The sequence below is a fragment of the Anopheles stephensi genome, chromosome 3, assembly GCF_013141755.1.
Source record: "Anopheles stephensi strain Indian chromosome 3, UCI_ANSTEP_V1.0, whole genome shotgun sequence".
In the NCBI taxonomy this organism is placed as follows: Eukaryota; Metazoa; Arthropoda; class Insecta; order Diptera; family Culicidae; genus Anopheles; species Anopheles stephensi.
In genome coordinates, this window is record NC_050203.1 from 78833091 (window position 1) to 78850710 (window position 17620).

Sequence of the window (17620 nt, forward strand, 5' to 3'; positions counted from 1 at the left end):
TCGGTTGATCGGACAATTTTTACATAATCGAACGGTGAGATTCGTGCCATTGCGCATCGTCAGCTGGTAGTGGCAGGACGCGCGATCGTTCTCGTCTTGCATTGTCTTGGCACGGTCGGCCCCAATAGACACGCGCGTGTGTGATCTGAGTGTTCTAATCGTTTTATTGTAAGTGATTGTACGCGATACTAGGGAGAGCTTTCCGAGTGCGAGTGAGTGTATTTGAAAGTGATTTAGGCGAGTGAGGTTTTGTTGTTGTTTTTCGCTGCAATTTTCTTGACGCGCCAATTACACCCACCACCAGGGCGGTGTTTGAAGTTCATTGCCAATTAACAGTGGCTGTTAGTTGAAAAGGGAAAATCTGTAAAAACACCACAACAACAACTGACCCCTAAAAAGCGAGCTAATGCAATTAGAAACCCGTAGGCGGAACCCGGGCGGATCGGGTCGGGCACACAAAAGCCCCGTCCCAGAACCGGCGGGGTGTGGACAAGGTCGATGGTGTGTGTTTTTCTTCAACAAGCCCACCCCGGACCGTGAAACCAGTGCTGGAAGTGCAAATCATCGCTAAAGGTTACCGATCTTGATGGCAAAAACACAGAAATCATAAAGCGATTGTAATTGTTCATTTGCGGGACCATCAACTGATGTGTGGCTTTGCCCGTGTGTGTGTTTGTGCCTTATTGTTTGTGTGTGTGTTTGGGTGGCGGAATCCAAATAGTGCGCGCGCGCACGATGGTGAAATAATAGTGGCCAATGGTTTAGATTCGATATGATGAGCGATCGCGAGCCGAGCGGCTGATGTGTCTTAGCAAAATCTGGTTCGGTGGTGGACGCGTGACATTGAGAAATTGAATGAATATCAAACGGATCGGATCGTCAGCGGTCCCTGCTTTCGATGGGGAGGGTTATGCTGAGCGTGGAGATTTTTTTTTCTCTTTTCGGGGTGGTGATGATGGTGGTTAACCTTAAGAAAAACGGGGACCGGTATGGTGGTCCCGGTGGCTGCCTTTGCTCCGGTGACATTCACGGTGAAAGGAGTGTAAGGGCAGGCAGCGAGAGAGAGAAAGAGTGATGGAGCACGAGTGAAGCAAGACGCGAAGCGGGGAGGATGTTTGTGCTTCCTTTTGGGCTTTTGTTTTCTTGCGGCGGAGGCCGGTTGAGATGTGGAGCTGTTTCTTCTGTCGAGCGGTTTCACAATACACACACCTGTGCGAGACGGGTGTACGATATTATGTGAATGCTTGCGGTGACCGATTGCGTCAGGGCGGGCCTTTTTTTTAGTGGTGGTGGTGGTCGGAGGGAGCTTTGCATGCGTGATGCTGCCACGCTGGTCTGCATTACTTAAGAACCATTGATTTCACTTTCGTTCGATTTGGGATGGCGATCGTGAACGAGAGGAACAAAAATTGGTTCCAAACAATTGTGTTTAATTTGGTGCATTTACTGCCCGTTTTTAAGTGTCAAACGATTGGGTCTTTTAAAAGAAAAATTATAAAATAAATTGGAAAAAAATAGCCACAATTGATTGTTATTTATTACATTTTGTCCCCCACATTGGCAAGGGGGTTCGTCGCTTGTTGCCACCAACGGGAGTCTTTTGTTTTTCTCCCTCCCTGCTTCTGTGTCGATCGTTCGCACTCGAAAAGCCGCGCATGATGATTTGCGCCTGTGCCGGACCTGTCATCGACGCTCGTTGGCTGCGTGAGCCGAAAACGACCCGCCATGAGGATGTCGCCTTCGTTTTTATGTAACGCATCATCAAAAAGACCACATGCGCGTTCGACGGCTATCGCTAATATTCATCAATGGAATACTCACGACGGTTTGGTGGCCTGTAGCGTCATCGATGTGTGTATGGGTGCTTAATTCGCGTCACTCGTACAACGCTCGATCGTCTGTTTATTTTGCCGTCTCGGGCCGGCCGTGGCCGAACGACTCCTCGCCCGGATCCGTTCGATTGATAATGATAAATAACACTTTCACACAGCTGTTGAGAGCTGGCTTCTTCCGGGCGGTTCGTCGTCTAGAGTGCCTGTCTGTGGTGTCTGTCTGTTTGTTTTTGCTTCACGTGTACAAAATACGTCAAAAATAGTTTCGTCGTGTTTTTTTGGGGTAAGAACTTTTGGGTTCGTCGCTTGTTGCCAAAAAAAAGAGTCTTTCGTTGTTTCTAAGCGGATAGTAAGAGATATTTGTACTTTTCGAAGATGAAACTGATCGTTCACCTGTTTCTTTGGAAGAATTTTGCCCTACAAAAGCATGCTACCGTGTCCAGGAAGCTGGCTGATATTGCTCCGAATTACCATATTCCTATCTCGATCGGTAAAACTTAAGGCAACCCGCCACCAAACGCTCTTCCCACCAATTGCTCTTGATAGCCATTTTATTTGCTCGCGTTCAAGTTACGTCCAACGGTTTTGAAAAGGACAGCCATAAATCATGCAAAGCTTTAGAAAGAAAAAAAAAAACAGCTTCAGGGAGGCATAAGAAAAGGTCAGCTCACTGCACTTTTTACTGTATCGAGCGATTTCTGCTCCATTTAACCGTTAGGACCGTATCGTATGTGTGTGTGTGTGTATTGTTTATTTAAATATTTGACGGCAGATACGTAATAAACAGCCCATTTGTTTGGTCCTGCAGAAAGAGAGAGAGAGAGAGAGTGAGTTGGCAAACAAGCACCAGCAACAGCACCGACTGCCCGTGATCGATTATCGCTTATGATCAATAACAATCTTGTCAACGGCTTTAATTGGTATGCTCGGGCACTGGCGTGTGTGTTGGCGCTCTGTGGCCACCGGTGCATGTCGCGCCTGTCCTTGGATCCAGCGACCCACCAGCCAACCGCCAAAGGATTGACAGTCATTTGCATACATAATAAGTGCACGACCGTGTAACTGTGCGGTAGCTTGGCATATATGGAGCAGAGGCTCGCAGCACTGTCGTACTCGTACAGTGGAGCACTCCAAGGCTATATACCTGCCAGGAACTTCTCTGTATCGCGCTTTCAAACGAAACTTTACTGCATCTTGCGCACTATCCGGCTCCGCAGGCAGGAAATTTTTTATTCTTTTTCGCCACCCGTTTGCCAGCGTGTGACTGCCATCGGGTCTGTTTTATTGGAACCAATTAGGGATGTATATTTTATTATTAATCCAGCATCCTCTCCACCTAACAAGCGGTGCACGGAAACAAAACAAAGAACCTCCAATAATCCACAGCAAGACGGTTGAAACCGCTAGGGCGGGGGAAAGTAGGAGACCTCGTGATGGCTTTTGTTTTGTACGATGTGCCCGAGTCGCTGGTGCAACATTGTGTGCTCTGAGGGTTGAGATAAATCTCAGAACGTAGCTACAGTTGGCTTAACTGGGGAGGGCGCTTTTAACAGCTAGCCGTAGGTTCTGTTCTTTTGTGTGGTTTGTGTTGTATAAGGTTATGTTGTGGTCTTGAGTCACGCGTTGGAAATGATTGGACGTTTCGAGCGCATTTAAATTATTAATAAGGAAACTTCGAATGCTCTAGAGTATCGGACACCAGTAGTGCAAACATTTACTCTCTACGCAAATGCAGCAGCTCAGCAATACCTACTCACCCGGGGGAGAAGTGAGTCACACACTTGAGCTGCGTAAATAAGCTTGCAAAAATGGTTTATGTCTTGTAGAACACGTTCGCCGAAGCGACAAACTGCGCTGTCCAATTTGAGAACCAGCAACGCCCAAACGTGTCCGTGGGGCGATAATGATCGGCGAGTACAAATCACTTCCTTGCGTGGGTTTTGTGCCTTGCATGTTGATTCATACCTGTCGAGGGCGGTGGTTATTAGGTGTTATAATGCTGCGATTGAGCGGAACGAGTTTGAGATTGTTAGTGGGCAAAGAAATTACTGTCACTCGGGAGTGGACTGGAGTTGCGCTTGGAATATTTAATTAGAGTTTAGAGACTCATTTTGAAATAGACATTGGTAGGAGAACTTAAGAATGTTTTGGATGAAAGTCTTCACGATACTCCAGGAGTTTGAAATTAGCGGACTCTGCGGACTCTGGACTTACGAGTATCCAAAAAGGCCAATAGCGACATCCAAGCAAGAAAATCACCTGGGCACCCTCCAACCGAGTGATGCTTTTGATGACCCAGGAAGTCACGCACTCGTCTGGGGAATGTCACTTAGCCATTTCACACACTGTAAGATGCAAACAGCCTTTCAATCAGCTACCGGGCACCTTCCCGCCCAGCCTACAGCAAACAGGTTCATCCGAACCCACCGGGGGGGAAACAAAAGTCACCCAAAGTTCATTGTATCATCCGTTCGGGGATTTGTTTGTCGCCTTTGATCTGGCTGCGCGTAAGCCGTCCCACCCCACCGGGTTAATAATCATAAATTTATTCGTCTTCATTTCAGCACGCCGCACACCGTTTTGCTGTGCGTGTGAGTGCCGCCAGTGGTGCTGTTTGTGGCTGAATGGCGATTTAAAGCACACGCGCTCTCCGACGATCGCCAACGATCAGAGGCGTCGTTATGCAATGGGGCGGCATTAGGTATTTCATATGTGTGGCGTTCGACCGGGTGGTGGAGAAAGTTTTCGATGATGCAAGTTAGCCGCTATTCTGGGCAGAAGTGATAAAGAGTTTTTAAAGAGCTAAGCCGTACGATAAGGCAAAGTTATGGGGATGATGACGGTTAAGGAGTTGATCTTTTAGCAGGCTTAACCCCACATTACGAAGATACTGATGTTCGCGTTTCCTACCTACAGGGAAGTTGCGTCGAAGAAGTGATCGAGCGTAGACCGGTGGAACTGAGCTTCGATTCTTGTCGATCAGCAACGTCCGGTCAGCATACAGGAAAGTGAAGACGCGAATCGCACGTAGTGAGTTGCAGTGTAATGTGATGCAACTAGAATGGCCTTTGGTAGTTGGCGAATGTCGTTAAGCATCGAAAGTACATTGCAGATATTGTGCACGTGTTCGAGCAAGTGTTTACATTGAATCAATAATACAGTGCTTGGTGTTATATTCGTACGTGGAGTGTGATCAGAATGGCGTTGGTGAACTATACGCTGCCGTTCGGCAATATACAGCCCCCGACATGGGCTACCGCGAGTCCGTTGCAAAATCAGCACGCCTCGGCTGTGAACAACCTGCTGTACGGGCCCGCCGGACATCAGGGCGATGATCAGGACTTTTACAAAAATGCCCCATACGCTCCACCGCAGCGGCAATCAAAGCAATCTCCTCAGCAGCAGCAGCAGCAACATTCTATTCAGTACCGACAAACGCCCCGGAACAACTATTTGCCTCCTCCATCGTACATCCCGCCCAGTGCCGCCTATCCGCAGGCACCGACACCACCTCCACAGCAAACACAGCAACCCCTGGGTCGGACGTACGGCGAAGGATCGTACGCGGACGGTGCCGGTAGCCCACCGAACCCGGCCGGAGTTCCACAGCAACCGCAGCAACAACCACCGGCACAGCAACCGGCGTACTACGAGTACTCGTCCGGCAGTTACGCGACCCAGCCCGGCCGTCCGTTTACGGAACAGCACGCAAACCCACAGACGGGTACGAGCTATCGCAGCAATCCACCGCAACCGGCAGGTCCACGGACGGCCGGCAGTCAGGGCAGTGCTACCGGGAGCTACCCGCAGCGGCCACCGGTGTACGCTAGCGTGGGGTCCACCGGGACCCGCACCTCGATACATCCGGTGCTGGACTACGACGAGGAGGATGATGACGATTACTACGACGAGGCGGTGGAGGTGACTCCGATTGTTGGGATCTCAGGTAAGCTTAGGTCGGGGAGGAGTATAAGGGGGATTGCTGGTTTCTGGTGGCGGATTACTCACTCCTTCAGAGTGTGGATCTTAAGAACTGCAAAAATAAAAGTTTTAGTAACTAATATTCCTGATAACTCTCTGATAGATGTTGCAAATCCTTGGAGATTCTCTGATACAAGTTTGAAGATCAAATATAAAACAGAGTGAGTGGTACGGTGTGAGTTCTATAAAAAATTAGGTTATTTTTTAGAGTGGTCATTACAAATTGATCGAATCTTTAAAAAAATGCCACTTTGTTTAATGGCCCCATTTCTAGATTTAAATTATTACCAGAAGAATGATCATGACAGGGTTAGAAAAAAATCTTGAACACTCTCTGGTTGGTTCTAATACGAGACGACCATGCTCTGAAGAATCTTGAAATGGACAGCTTGAGATTTTGACTAAAAACGAAACGCTTTGCTCTTTAACTAGGTTTGAAAAGGGTTTATTATCACTGTTTGGTCAAAATGAACTCTACAAATGACTTAAATGACATGTAAAATTGTTAGAATTGTAAGGTCATTCTAAAGACATTCTTAATATAGAATGATCAGAAATGTGATCAAACGTCGGTGTCGATTCCAATACTTTGGACACGTTAGGATCAATACTTGAGTAAGTTTTATTCATGAGTCGTCAATACGATGATGTAATGGAGAAAAAACTGATTATAGTATTTATATTTAACACGGATATCTAGATGTCAAATAAGATCCAAGAGTATTAAAGAGATATCAGCTAATAAGAAGCTTGGTTGCTAAACTCATCTCGGCATCAAACCATAACGAATTTAACTCAGATTTTAAGCATTCAAGAAAGTTATTTAAATACTTCTCCAAAGGCTCTTCTAAGAATGTCAATCATGACGATTGGATGTAGAGGGCTGTAGTTGAAAAATGATCATTGTTTCGTGTATTACCCATAGAAGCAAATCCGTGGCTAAAAATCAATAACCATCAATTTCTGAACTCAATCATCGATGCATATTCTTGGCAAACTTGTGACAAAAGCTCTCTACGAGTATACCTGCCGTTTCTTGAACACAGCAAACGCTAAATTATGCCCACGTTTCATGCGCTGTGTACCTGATGTTCGCCGATGTTGTGATTGCTGATAAACACGAGGATCGATTCACCATCTACAACACAATGTCTGCTGCTGTTGGTGTGCTGCCGCTACTGTCAAGCACCACCATAGTGCTTAAGATGTCAACGCAGGGAATGAATAATTTGTTATACGACCATTCAAAAACCCATGTACTTACCGATGTAACCCTGACACGCTGCCGTAGCGCATTGCCCGCTAATGGCACTGGGATCGAAAGCACCGGGCTCCGGCCGAGTGCAAACATGAACGTGCTCGCAGACTGATGGGTCCGTCACCCAGCACGGTAAAAGCTAGCGTCCTCTGCATCAGTCTAGCTACAGTGATAGTTCCAAGACCATCGCTACCGCGCGATTATGCACACGGTCGGGAGTTATGGCCATGTTGTCTCACACCAAAAATCAATAACGCTCCGAGCGTTCATCGGGTGGTAAAGGGTGATTGCCTTTTTGAAAGATCACGAACCATGCGCAGCTTATGACACACAGCAGATTGTGAGGTGCTTCGGATCACTTCGAACCATCCGTCATTCGGCTCGGCTCTTCGGCAGACCGGTGATGAGTGTTTGCTGTCGTTCCCACGCGACCGTGCGCGCTCGTCCCTTTGGTCCTTTCGGGTCGAGCGACTAATTGATTTATTGGTTGTGGGGAAGCTTTTGCCCAGAGCGGTGCCCTTACGTGTGTATGCAGTGAATGTCAGTGTGTTGTCTTAGCCTTGGTTTTAGAATCGAGATGACTTACTTTGAAGCTTGAATGCATAAGATCACCGTGTCGCACTGCTTGCGTGGGACATCCAGTTTACAGTTGGAGCATCATAAAAACTTCCCAAGAAGGGATTTGAATTCAATCACTGTCACTGCGCCGACCATTGTGACCATTTCTCAGACCATAACGCTCAAGAACGATCGCCATTGTTTGTCTGTCTCTCAGTGTCCAGGTGTGCTCCAAATGCGTTACGATACCCTGGCAACAAGCGAGCGATCATAACCCAAAGTGTGCGGTGACCGGGCGCGTGCGTCAGCCTGTCATAAAATGTGCAAAGTTTAATTAACGAACCACAAAATCTACATCTCCCTCGCACAGCATCCTGTGAGAATTCGCTCTGCGAACTTCGTTACGTCAGCGGGGCGCAAATACATCCGGCCACTTCCGACCGGATGTCGGCACGTGTTGAATGATTGTGCAGGTTTGCTCGAGAAGGAAGTCGCACTGGTAGCGGTGTAGTAGTACGTGACGCCTACGGACCATTTGGTGGGAGAGTCGTGCGTGGTTGTACCTCGGCAGACTCTAAGCAGAAGGGGACAATAATTGAAAAAATAAATCACTGTTGCACCGCAGTGATGCACCTCGGAATGCCCTTGTTCGCAAGCTGTCATTAGATGATGAGTTGTGGCGGGTGATCTCTAGCAAGCTGTATTTGAATGCCGCCATCTGAGACGTTTTGTAACGAACCGCAAGTTCAGATTGTTGAAGATCCATGAGGCGAGTGTTTGAGGAGGGTGGGAGATTCACAAACAAATCTCATCTTACGCGCCACGCCGTCAATGGGCAATTTCACGTCAATGCCAGTCAGCCAGTAAGTCAGTGTGTTAGTAGGTGTGCGCCGAGCGTCTGTCGGAACACCCTGTGCTGCCGACACGTGTTTGGGGTCGCACTGGGAACGCACTGGTAGCGGTAGTAGCAGCATCACACTGATAATTGCTGCACCGTACGCACGAAGCACCGAACAGCATCCCTCCTGTACGTGATGGAAATATCTCACCTCTTAGCTACGTGGGCTAGTATGTGCCGCTGATTAACGCTCTCTTTGATTACCTGGGACGGTGGCTGTTGGCGGTGAGCATGTGGTAGCATCCGAACGTTTGGGATGAAATTATTGTCATGCCTTCGCGGCATTAACCGTCAGCTGATAGTATGGAGGAGCTGTTGAGCTGCTGTTGCTGCTGCTGCTGCTGAAGGACGCATCGCGCGGTGTTGGATGTTTCGTAATACTTCAAATAAACAGAAGTATCTGGCGAGTAATTAGATGCAAAGCAAGCACTACTAGTCGGTTCTCGGTACTGTTTGGGACCGTGGACGGTTGGGCAGTAGTCTGTACACGTCCTCAGTCTGTCAATAGTTTGATTGATTTATTTGATGGAGGTTATTGGGGATACTTTGTAGATAAGATAACAGAAGGTATTCTACATCAACAGTAACTGATTCACTACTGCATGTCATAGGATGAAATGACCAGTTATTCTCCTTAAAATAGTTATGCTAAACAATGTTGTGACAGATTTTTGATAGCTCACTGCTTTGTAATAAGGACATAAGGACTATCGGACATGGCAATGTTTCTACATTATTAGCTGATGAACTGCTACATGCCCAAGATAAAGAGGCTCTTGAACATGCTCAAATTTTTCTTCTTTTTGGCCAAACGACCGCTTAGGTCATGCCTTGAACTGGTCGTTTTTAATTTAACAGTTGGACACTTATGTGCTAGGACTAGTAGTAGGATAGCTATTTTCATCTGCTTCTACTTCATACAGAGCTCTACGTATGTGTTTTGTTTGTGCATTGTTCTCACAGACTACCCGCTACTACAATTTCGTAGAAAAAATCATCCAAAACCGCTAAAAACTTTACCCTTCGACGCTCCACACTTGTTTGGTAGCACCTCAACCCGCTTTTGTAAACACAGACCTTTAGCATCGGATAGACGCGACTGACCCTCAGCTAGTAGTATCACCGCATTACCCTAGCAGAGCTTTGCCGGCCATAGGCCATGTACCGGCCGCCAGGTTAATCTACGCAATTAGCATCACGGTGCAAGCTAATGCACTAGATTACTGATCCGGTTATGTCGCGCGGTGGCGCGAAACCTTTGAACACTTATTTGTCAGCCAATTTACACCTAGCCTCGGTGGTGATGGTTGTTGTGATACTCGTGCCAGTGTTTAGAGCGAAGCAAGATGTAGTACACGCCTAAATGTTTTCCGGCTAATGACATTTGATGGGGAAGACGTCGTAGAATTCTTTCCTGATGTCTAATACATGCGGGAAACAAGTGAAAGGAAATGTCATCCCTTTTGTGTCCCAACTACCAACTGCCCAAGGACGGTTCTCACCAATCCGTTTCTAGCCTGTTACCCTCGCGTACACGCCTCGATCCGGGTGTATCAACCGACCGCCACAGCTAACGCCGGAAGAATGTGGTCCAGTCTTCGATCCGGAGCTGCATTCGATCGCGGTGCTGAACGGGTGTGCGTGTCCGTGTGAATCATTACGGCTGTTTGCTGTGGTTGCGGCAAAAGTTCGCGGAATTTGCGTAGGTGACACAGGGTCAACGCTAACCTTGACTTTCGCTGCGCCGGCACTGCACGGCTGCTGCGGCGGTCATGAAACTCGCCCGCAAAGGTCGGCGATTTAATGGCGATCATGTTCTTTATTGGCTGGCGTCGTGTCGCTTGCGGCAAGCGTCGCGTGTTGTCGCGAAATTTGACAGCATAGGTCGGTGACGGCTCAGGCGCCATTGGTGGATGGCATTTTGCATCATGTTAAGTTTATTGGCGTGCCTGGGCTTGGCCGGGTTTGTTTGTTTGCTTGATGCCTTTTTGGGAAGGCGGTCCGTTATGCCCCGATGCATACAATCTTCCGGGGCGAACAATCTGTACCCTGTTAGATGAGCAGACGGCAGTTGGAAAACACTGAGACTCTCCTCCCGAAAAAAAAGGTATCATTTACATCATCTGTCCTCCCACCACCCCTCCCAGGTACACTGACAAACGTTTTATTCAATTAACACCGTCCCACTCGGCAGCTCCAATTAATGCACAGTTCGAGATGCTGGTCCGGCTCGGCCCCAACACAAACGTATCGAGCAGTCGGCGCAAAAGGTGTGAGAGACTCCGCTTCCAAGAAGCGCACAATGAACTGCATCCATGTTCACTATCTGTATGCCCGGTAACGGATCCGGTGGTGGCGTGCGAAACCAAGATTAGGCCTTTCGGCGGGGGGCCTGTTTTATGCAACGAAACACGTACGACCGACCGTACTACTGTTCGCCTGTATTTCGCAAAGTATCATCCACACTGATCTCTTATCGGGACGGATTCGTTGAAACATATGCACACACGCCGTTATGCGTTTTGTATGAATTAAACAGTTGATGGTACGGAGTCGCTTTTCACGCACGAACCGTTGCAGGAAGTGAACGTGTGTCTTCATTTCGGTGGTGGTGAAGCAACCCTCGTGTCTCGTGTGGTGTGTAATGGTTTTTAATGGCTTTATTTCGTGTTCTTTGATTTTCGCAAACCATTGTTGGCAAAAGTAAAAGGTCTAACGTGGTCTAACGCCTTTCTGCTTCGTGTGTTTCGTTACAGATAACCGAAAAAACTCTCGCATGCCAACAGTCACACCGATCCAGGGGCCCATATTTATAAAGAATGGGACCGTTCCTGTTGTGCCATTATTCGCGTATCCTCAAGTCAGCAATGGAACGTTCATCCAAATACCGGTAAGTGATGCGATAACAGTCTCATGTACTACACAAGCGGTCGTTTCACGTGCCCGAAGACAGCTAGCTTTTCCAGATCTCTCTAGTGGACATGTGCGAGTCACATCTATGTGGGCTACTCTTGAGCTCTCTGGCGTTCTTCCTTTGCTCTTATAGGAGTTTGGAGAGTTTAGTCGTCTGGTATCCCTCTTATAGTTAGACCAGGATTACAGAGAAAAAAGAGTTTAAGAGCGAGGAAGTTGAATAGTTCATGACGATCTTATATAGCCTCAATATTCTGCTGAAGACAGGGGTACCTTACGAACATGTTCTTGTTTAAGACGATCCAACATAATTCGTTATCATTGGATTGCTACATGAGGAATAGAACATCTCGGAGGTGTCAGAGAGCCCAAGAGCTCAGAAATTTCTATTTTTACTCGTCTGACAGCTACTAATACCTGGGACAGTTACCAATTTCCTACAGCAGCTCGCTTTAATCCCGCTCGTACACGAATTCAAACAGCTTCCTTTCGGTGACACCACTCACCCCGGCGGTGTCATTGACGTGATGCGATAGATTAAAAGATTGCTATTTTTTATGCAAATCGACTCCCAAAAGCAGGAATGGCGGTTTCGCTGATGCCCCAAGGGAAAAGGGAGATCAATCAAGGTCCCCTTCCCCCGGGGTTGGTGGGCCTGGTTCTGTAGCAGCAAGTTCTGGTAGGTAAAACCGGCTTGCCGGACGCCCACGTGACAACAGTTTTTGGCCACTACCGACGGCAAATGCTGCCCCCGAACCTTGTAAGAACTCAGGTTCTTAGCGGAGTATACGATTGCTCAGCTTGTGGTGGTGGTGGTGCTACTGCCGGGGTGTTGTTTTTTTTCGTTTGTTGCACTGTTTAAAATAGCTTATTACGGATCATTTTGTCCAGGAGGGAGCTTGATTTTTTCTTCATCGTTCTTTTGTTTGTTTGGTGTGTTGTCGGTGTGTCCGGATAATGTTTCAAGTGAATGGACGAAAATGAGTTTTGATTCTGCTGTCGTTACACTCGTACACACACACACACCCCAACAGGACCGTCGTTCCGTTGTGGACGCTGTGATTGATTCGATTTGGGTTGATATTTTAGCGCACGGAGAATAAAGCACCCGGACAATAAATCCGTCGCCCTCGCAACTTCAACCGCCATGCGGCAGTCCCGTAGTGAATGTTCTCAACACAACCTAATGGTTTTGTTGGATTGCGCCCATTAGGTATTGCGGTGCAACTGTACGGGCCGTTTGGTGTAATAAAATTGGAGACTTGATCGGCACCTTACCGCCGTTGTTAGCTGGTCACCGACTACGATCTCAGCCCGCCACGCTAGTTGTCGGAACGAATCGGATCGAACTCCACCTTAGGCTGGGTCACTGTGACCTTCACATTCACTTCTCTTCGGTTTCGGGGCGTTTGTTGTAGAGCCACCTGCAAGAACCTCTGCGTGCCTTCCGAGAACGAACTGGCGTGCTGTCAACCGCGCGCGTTGATCTGACTCCGTTCACCGAGCGCTGGTTATGAAATGATAATTAATTAATTTCTAGCTCCAAGACACGCCAAGGACAAGGCCGTGATAATGCCACCTGGTAGCGCACCCGTTCGGTGCTCCCGTTTATTGTGTGTGCATTCGATCGCCATTTCCCCATCCATCGACGCCTAGCGCCGATCGTGATCGTTCACTGGTAGCTGACTAGAAACCTTAGGCCAACCGTCGTCGGATCACGCCATAAAAGCAGAAATAAATCAATTTGCTTCTCCAGCAGCGAGCGGGACATGTGGACACCAGCGAGTACACTGCGCGAGTGTACCAATATTTCCGGACAATCACCGCATGCTAAGTTGGACTGGCAGCCAAAAAGTATCACCGCTTGGCTGCTCGGATTTTATGGCTATGCCGTGGGCCCCGTTGGCCGAGCAAAACATAAAGGAAGCAGAGAGCTGTCCCCATTCAGTTCGGAATCTGTTGTTTATACTTCCACCGGCAGTGTCGTGACAGTTGGCGGAAGACGTGAGCAGACTGCGCCATTCGGTTAGCCAGCGCCTGCGAAAATGCGATGAATCACTCGGTGCTCTGGTGGACCGATTTGGCAGTACGGTCAGGTCTTTGGGACAAATGAGCTGACCGGGGTCTGACACACACACCACACCAAACGTTTATCGACCGACGATCGTACATCGCACGTAGGCCCGCTTCTGAGGTTTAGTGAGCTAAGGCCTTTCACTAGACAAAAGCGTTCTCAGGTCATCGTCACTAGCATTCTTCCCCATGTTCCAAGAATTTCGTCATAATTTCGATCCACCCAACTCAACCTGCCTCCAACTCCACTCTTCCGTTGCAGATATGGTGGACAGCTTTATCCGTCGCGCTCGGGCTCAGCATTCATGGAGATGTCATCAGAGGTGTTCCTTGCATAAAGAAGTACCATCAACTGTTCTGTCCGACGGCGGGCAATACCTATCCTAGGTGAGTTTTGCGGTGCTGAGCGCGTGCTGGACATGCGAAACACCCGGCCAATAGCATCATGTCCGCTTTATGGCACACCATTTGTGCACTGCATCAATCATGATGGCGTACGGCTGGCACGTAGAATTCATTAGAGTGGATTCCGATGTTCGTTGCGTTGTTTTATTGCTGTAAGAAGACCCCTTTCGGCTGGCCACCAACGCTACCAGACTTACAGAAAGCTGAGTTTTTTATGATCTTTAAAGATCACCTTTAATGGTGGAAGTGATCTTAATGTTTACTACCTCTCGCTACTACTGATCATGACGAAAGGTTTGTCGTCTCGCGGTGGATCCTCACCGGTGGATGCCTCCGGAATTCAAATGTGGTCCACAATCTGACTCGCGTCGGCTCGGATGCGCTAAAATATGAGAAAGATAAATAAGTGACATTTAGAAATGAGGTCACGCTGGCGCACGCTCTCAACATGGTCACTACGGCAGCGGGGCGAAAACTTGCGAGAGCGAGAGAGCGCCGCAGGATGAAGTGATTTTCCCTGTGCGCGTTCGAGAGGAGAAGTTCAGCCCGGGTTGATTAGAATGGCAAGGCCAGCTGTCATCGCCGGTGTGCGTTGTACACGCACGCGAACTCGCGCGTGGCCATCGTACGGTGCAGGTGGCTTCGTGACACATTCGCAGACGAACATGAGATGGATAAGTGCTGGTTGAAGTGTGATGCCACCGAGCCGATGGTTATCAGCTTGTAGTGTTCTCAGCTTTAACGTGTTTTGTCTTTCTTCCTCCCCCCAAAATCAACCCCATCCCAGTGACAAAATTGAGATGTTCATCGACGAGAACAAAGCACTAATGAAGCGAATGTACGGTGACTTCGAGATGGCATCACGGTTTCCGTCGTCCCCGGGGCGGAAACGCAAGCGGAGCGCACCGGGGCCGGATCCCTACGGTGAGGATGACGAGTTTACGCTACTGCCGGAACTGATGGATCTGTACGGGGAGCCGGGCGGTGAGGTGCGGCTTGGTGGCGATTCGTACTTCAGCAAGCTGCGCAAGAAACGTCAAAATCAGAACACCAGCTCCCGGGGTGGTGCGAGTGGTGGAGGACGCGGTGGCGGATCCAGTGGAGGAAGTACCAACGCCCGTCAGACAGCAACTCCGGCCAACGGGAATGGAGCGGGCAGTACGAGCGGTGAATCCAACACGGGCAGGTAAGATCTCTCGAACGCCGAAGTCAGATAACGATCGTAGTGGTGGCGAGCTGTAACCGTGTTCGAAATCGAAATCCTCTCCAAAACCAGGGTTGATGCCTGCGAGTCGAAGATCGAGATAGTGACGCCATACTGGGCGACGAATTCTGCCGGCAAGGTGCGCGCCATCGTCAACACGCAGCACTTTGAGCAGGCGATCCACCAGGAAGTGTGTTCGTAAGTAGAGCTGAAGATCGCCCGCTGAGGTGAGAGGTCCATCGTGCCAAACCTTCTCACACTCTTATCTTCGCAGCAAAACCCAAACGAACCGTTGCTCCGGGGACTGTGGCTGTGAGCAGAAGTACAAATGGCACCGGCTGCTAGCGTACGATCCGGACAACGATTGTAAGGGCATCTTTATGGATTGGTTCCTGTTTCCGTCCTGCTGCGTCTGCCGGTGTAATCCCTAGTAGCGGATCACTTGCGATCCGCCGATCTTCACGCCGAGGACACCAAATTTGAAGAGATTTTTTCATAGCATCCCCCATTTTCCCCCGCTCCCAAGTAGGCTGCTGTACTTTTTAATTACCAATTTTGTCACAATTCTATTTTCCTGTGTAAGCAAACCACCACCGGCAAGAGCGCAACGAGCTTGTTGTGTGCCCTTTTTCTATTCCTTTTTTAATGCTGTGTGCGATTTATGTTTAAAGTATCAACTATCCGATTTATTCTGCTCTCAAGCATAACAATAAACACGTGGAAACTACTTACCACCATTGAAAGATAATTTGCCGTTAGTTTGGATTGGTTTGTGTTTTTGAGAAATATTTCATTGTAAATTCATGTACAAAGGGTTTTTTTTTAAATAATTCTTGATTTATTATCGTAAATCGAAATAGAAATGTAAAAACAGCTATTACTTCTCAGTTTGACCACCCCTGGAAACTATACTCCCAGAGGTATGCAATGTGGTGTATCATCTTAGGAAACAGCGCTACGAAGCTGACTACGCCCAAATGTATGCAATTCAATGTATTTCTCTAGTTGAATTTATTTCTTTTTGACATTTTTTTTCTGTTCTAGTATGAAAATGAAGTATGAAAATCTTATTCAGTGTATATGACATCGACACCTTAAAGCCAATTTCGCAAGACTACAAACAAACGAATGTTTCATTTAAATTCCAGCATATCCATCCTCCAGTATACCACCCCGCACCTATTAGCATAGAAACATCATTTGTCAACGCACGAGAAGTGAGGTGGAAAATGCGTTTTTTCCCGGCTGGGAGACATGGTATAATGGTGGCTAGGAATTTGGCAGTAAAAATAAAATGCTCCTACTACCGAAGGATTTGCTAGGAACAGTTTTGCACAGTTGTTGGATGTTTGGATGCTACCGTGTGCCGGTCGTTTCCGGGTTGTCTTTTCACTGCATAAATATTATGCTTTGCTTCGGGGGGTTTTTTTTTTTGCTGATGTTGCGTGTCTGAATGTGTTTGTTGCGGGTTTTAGAGCTCGAGGGAGGATTCTTATTTTTAACCATCGAGAAAAAAATATGTGGAAGGTCGAAGTCACTTCATTCGTACGTTGTTGCACGCATCGTTGCGTTCGCCGAAGGGAGAATATCCATCGATCCTCGTCAGTTGAAAATTTTAGCAGGCAGAGTGCGGAAAATGAATGATGTTTGACGAGGAGCGTGTTTGAACTCGAAATGTATGAATGTATGAGTCGTATTTGAGTCGTTCGTCTCGGTTTCGGTTTGTTCGAGTCGGAATGCACAAAATGCGGTTGGGTGAGGTTGAATGAAGTAAGGAAGGAAATTTCTTGGATGTGACCATTTCTCAACTTCAAGTTCATTATCGATCTTTGTCGAAGTTCGAGCAGGAAGCATCTTTTCACTTTTCTTCGATCCATGAAAGCATTGTCTGGTGGAAAGGAGTCTCGTTAAAGGAGAGAGGGATAGGATCAATGTACCGAGGGTGATTCGATCAGTAATGAACACGGAGCAAATTTAATACACAAATTCCAAAAGAGCCACCTCAAATTGATCTTCTTGAGTATTTTAACACAAGCGAAATAAGCTTAAAATAAAAAAAGGAGAATAAGCAGTCAACCACAAGGACACTTTTCATCCCATTTCACAAAACGCTGCGAATGGGTTGAAAGTTTACTTACGCCTTCACGTCCACGTGATGGCTCTCGAGTTTTCCAAAACGGGAACCGTCTTTTTTTGTACGTCTCTTACCCCCTTAGTAAAATGAACCCTGGCGAGAGTAGCGAAAGCTGGAATGCGAAACTGGGGGAAAAAAAAACGAAAGGACGAAAAATGCCAAAATGACTTATGTGCTGTGAATGTACAATTTCATGAACGTGCGCCATGTCGGTGGAAAGTCCCAACGCAGGACAGCACAGTCCAAGAAGCTTTGTTTTGGGGGGAGGTGAAAAAAGGGGGGAGGAGGAATACGAAACTCTGAAACACAGAGAACGAATAACAAGACAAGAGCGCTCGCTGGGAATAATAAGTAGCTTGTTGGG

The 17620-nt window shown here is 47.7% G+C and overlaps 1 protein-coding gene across 6 annotated transcripts; it reads left to right on the forward strand.

The window, feature by feature from the left end:
* On the forward strand, positions 1-15870 carry LOC118514697 (protein spaetzle 3). 6 transcript variants are annotated; one of them, XM_036061754.1, is made up of 8 exons: positions 32-212; positions 4397-4533; positions 4749-5778; positions 11284-11417; positions 13776-13900; positions 14706-15104; positions 15195-15320; positions 15397-15870. In XM_036061754.1, the coding sequence occupies exons 3-8, from the start codon at positions 5031-5033 to the stop codon at positions 15551-15553; spliced, it is 1689 nt and encodes a 562-aa protein (XP_035917647.1). In that variant the 5' UTR covers positions 32-212; positions 4397-4533; positions 4749-5030; the 3' UTR covers positions 15554-15870. The 6 variants fall into 6 exon arrangements, with proteins under 6 accessions (XP_035917650.1, XP_035917647.1, XP_035917646.1 ...); XM_036061755.1 differs by having other exon boundaries at positions 33-168; XM_036061753.1 differs by lacking the exon at positions 4397-4533.
* Positions 15871-17620: the final 1750 nt, after the last annotated feature.

Bases quoted from the DNA above. Each gene is read 5' to 3' on its own strand.
- LOC118514697 (XM_036061754.1), top strand. From the start codon at position 5,031: ATGGCGTTGGTGAACTATACGCTGCCGTTCGGCAATATACAGCCCCCG. The intron at 5,779-11,283 runs GTAAGCTTAGGT...GTTTCGTTACAG, and splicing joins TCCGATTGTTGGGATCTCAG to ATAACCGAAAAAACTCTCGC. The intron at 15,321-15,396 runs GTAAGTAGAGCT...TTATCTTCGCAG, and splicing joins ATCCACCAGGAAGTGTGTTC to CAAAACCCAAACGAACCGTT.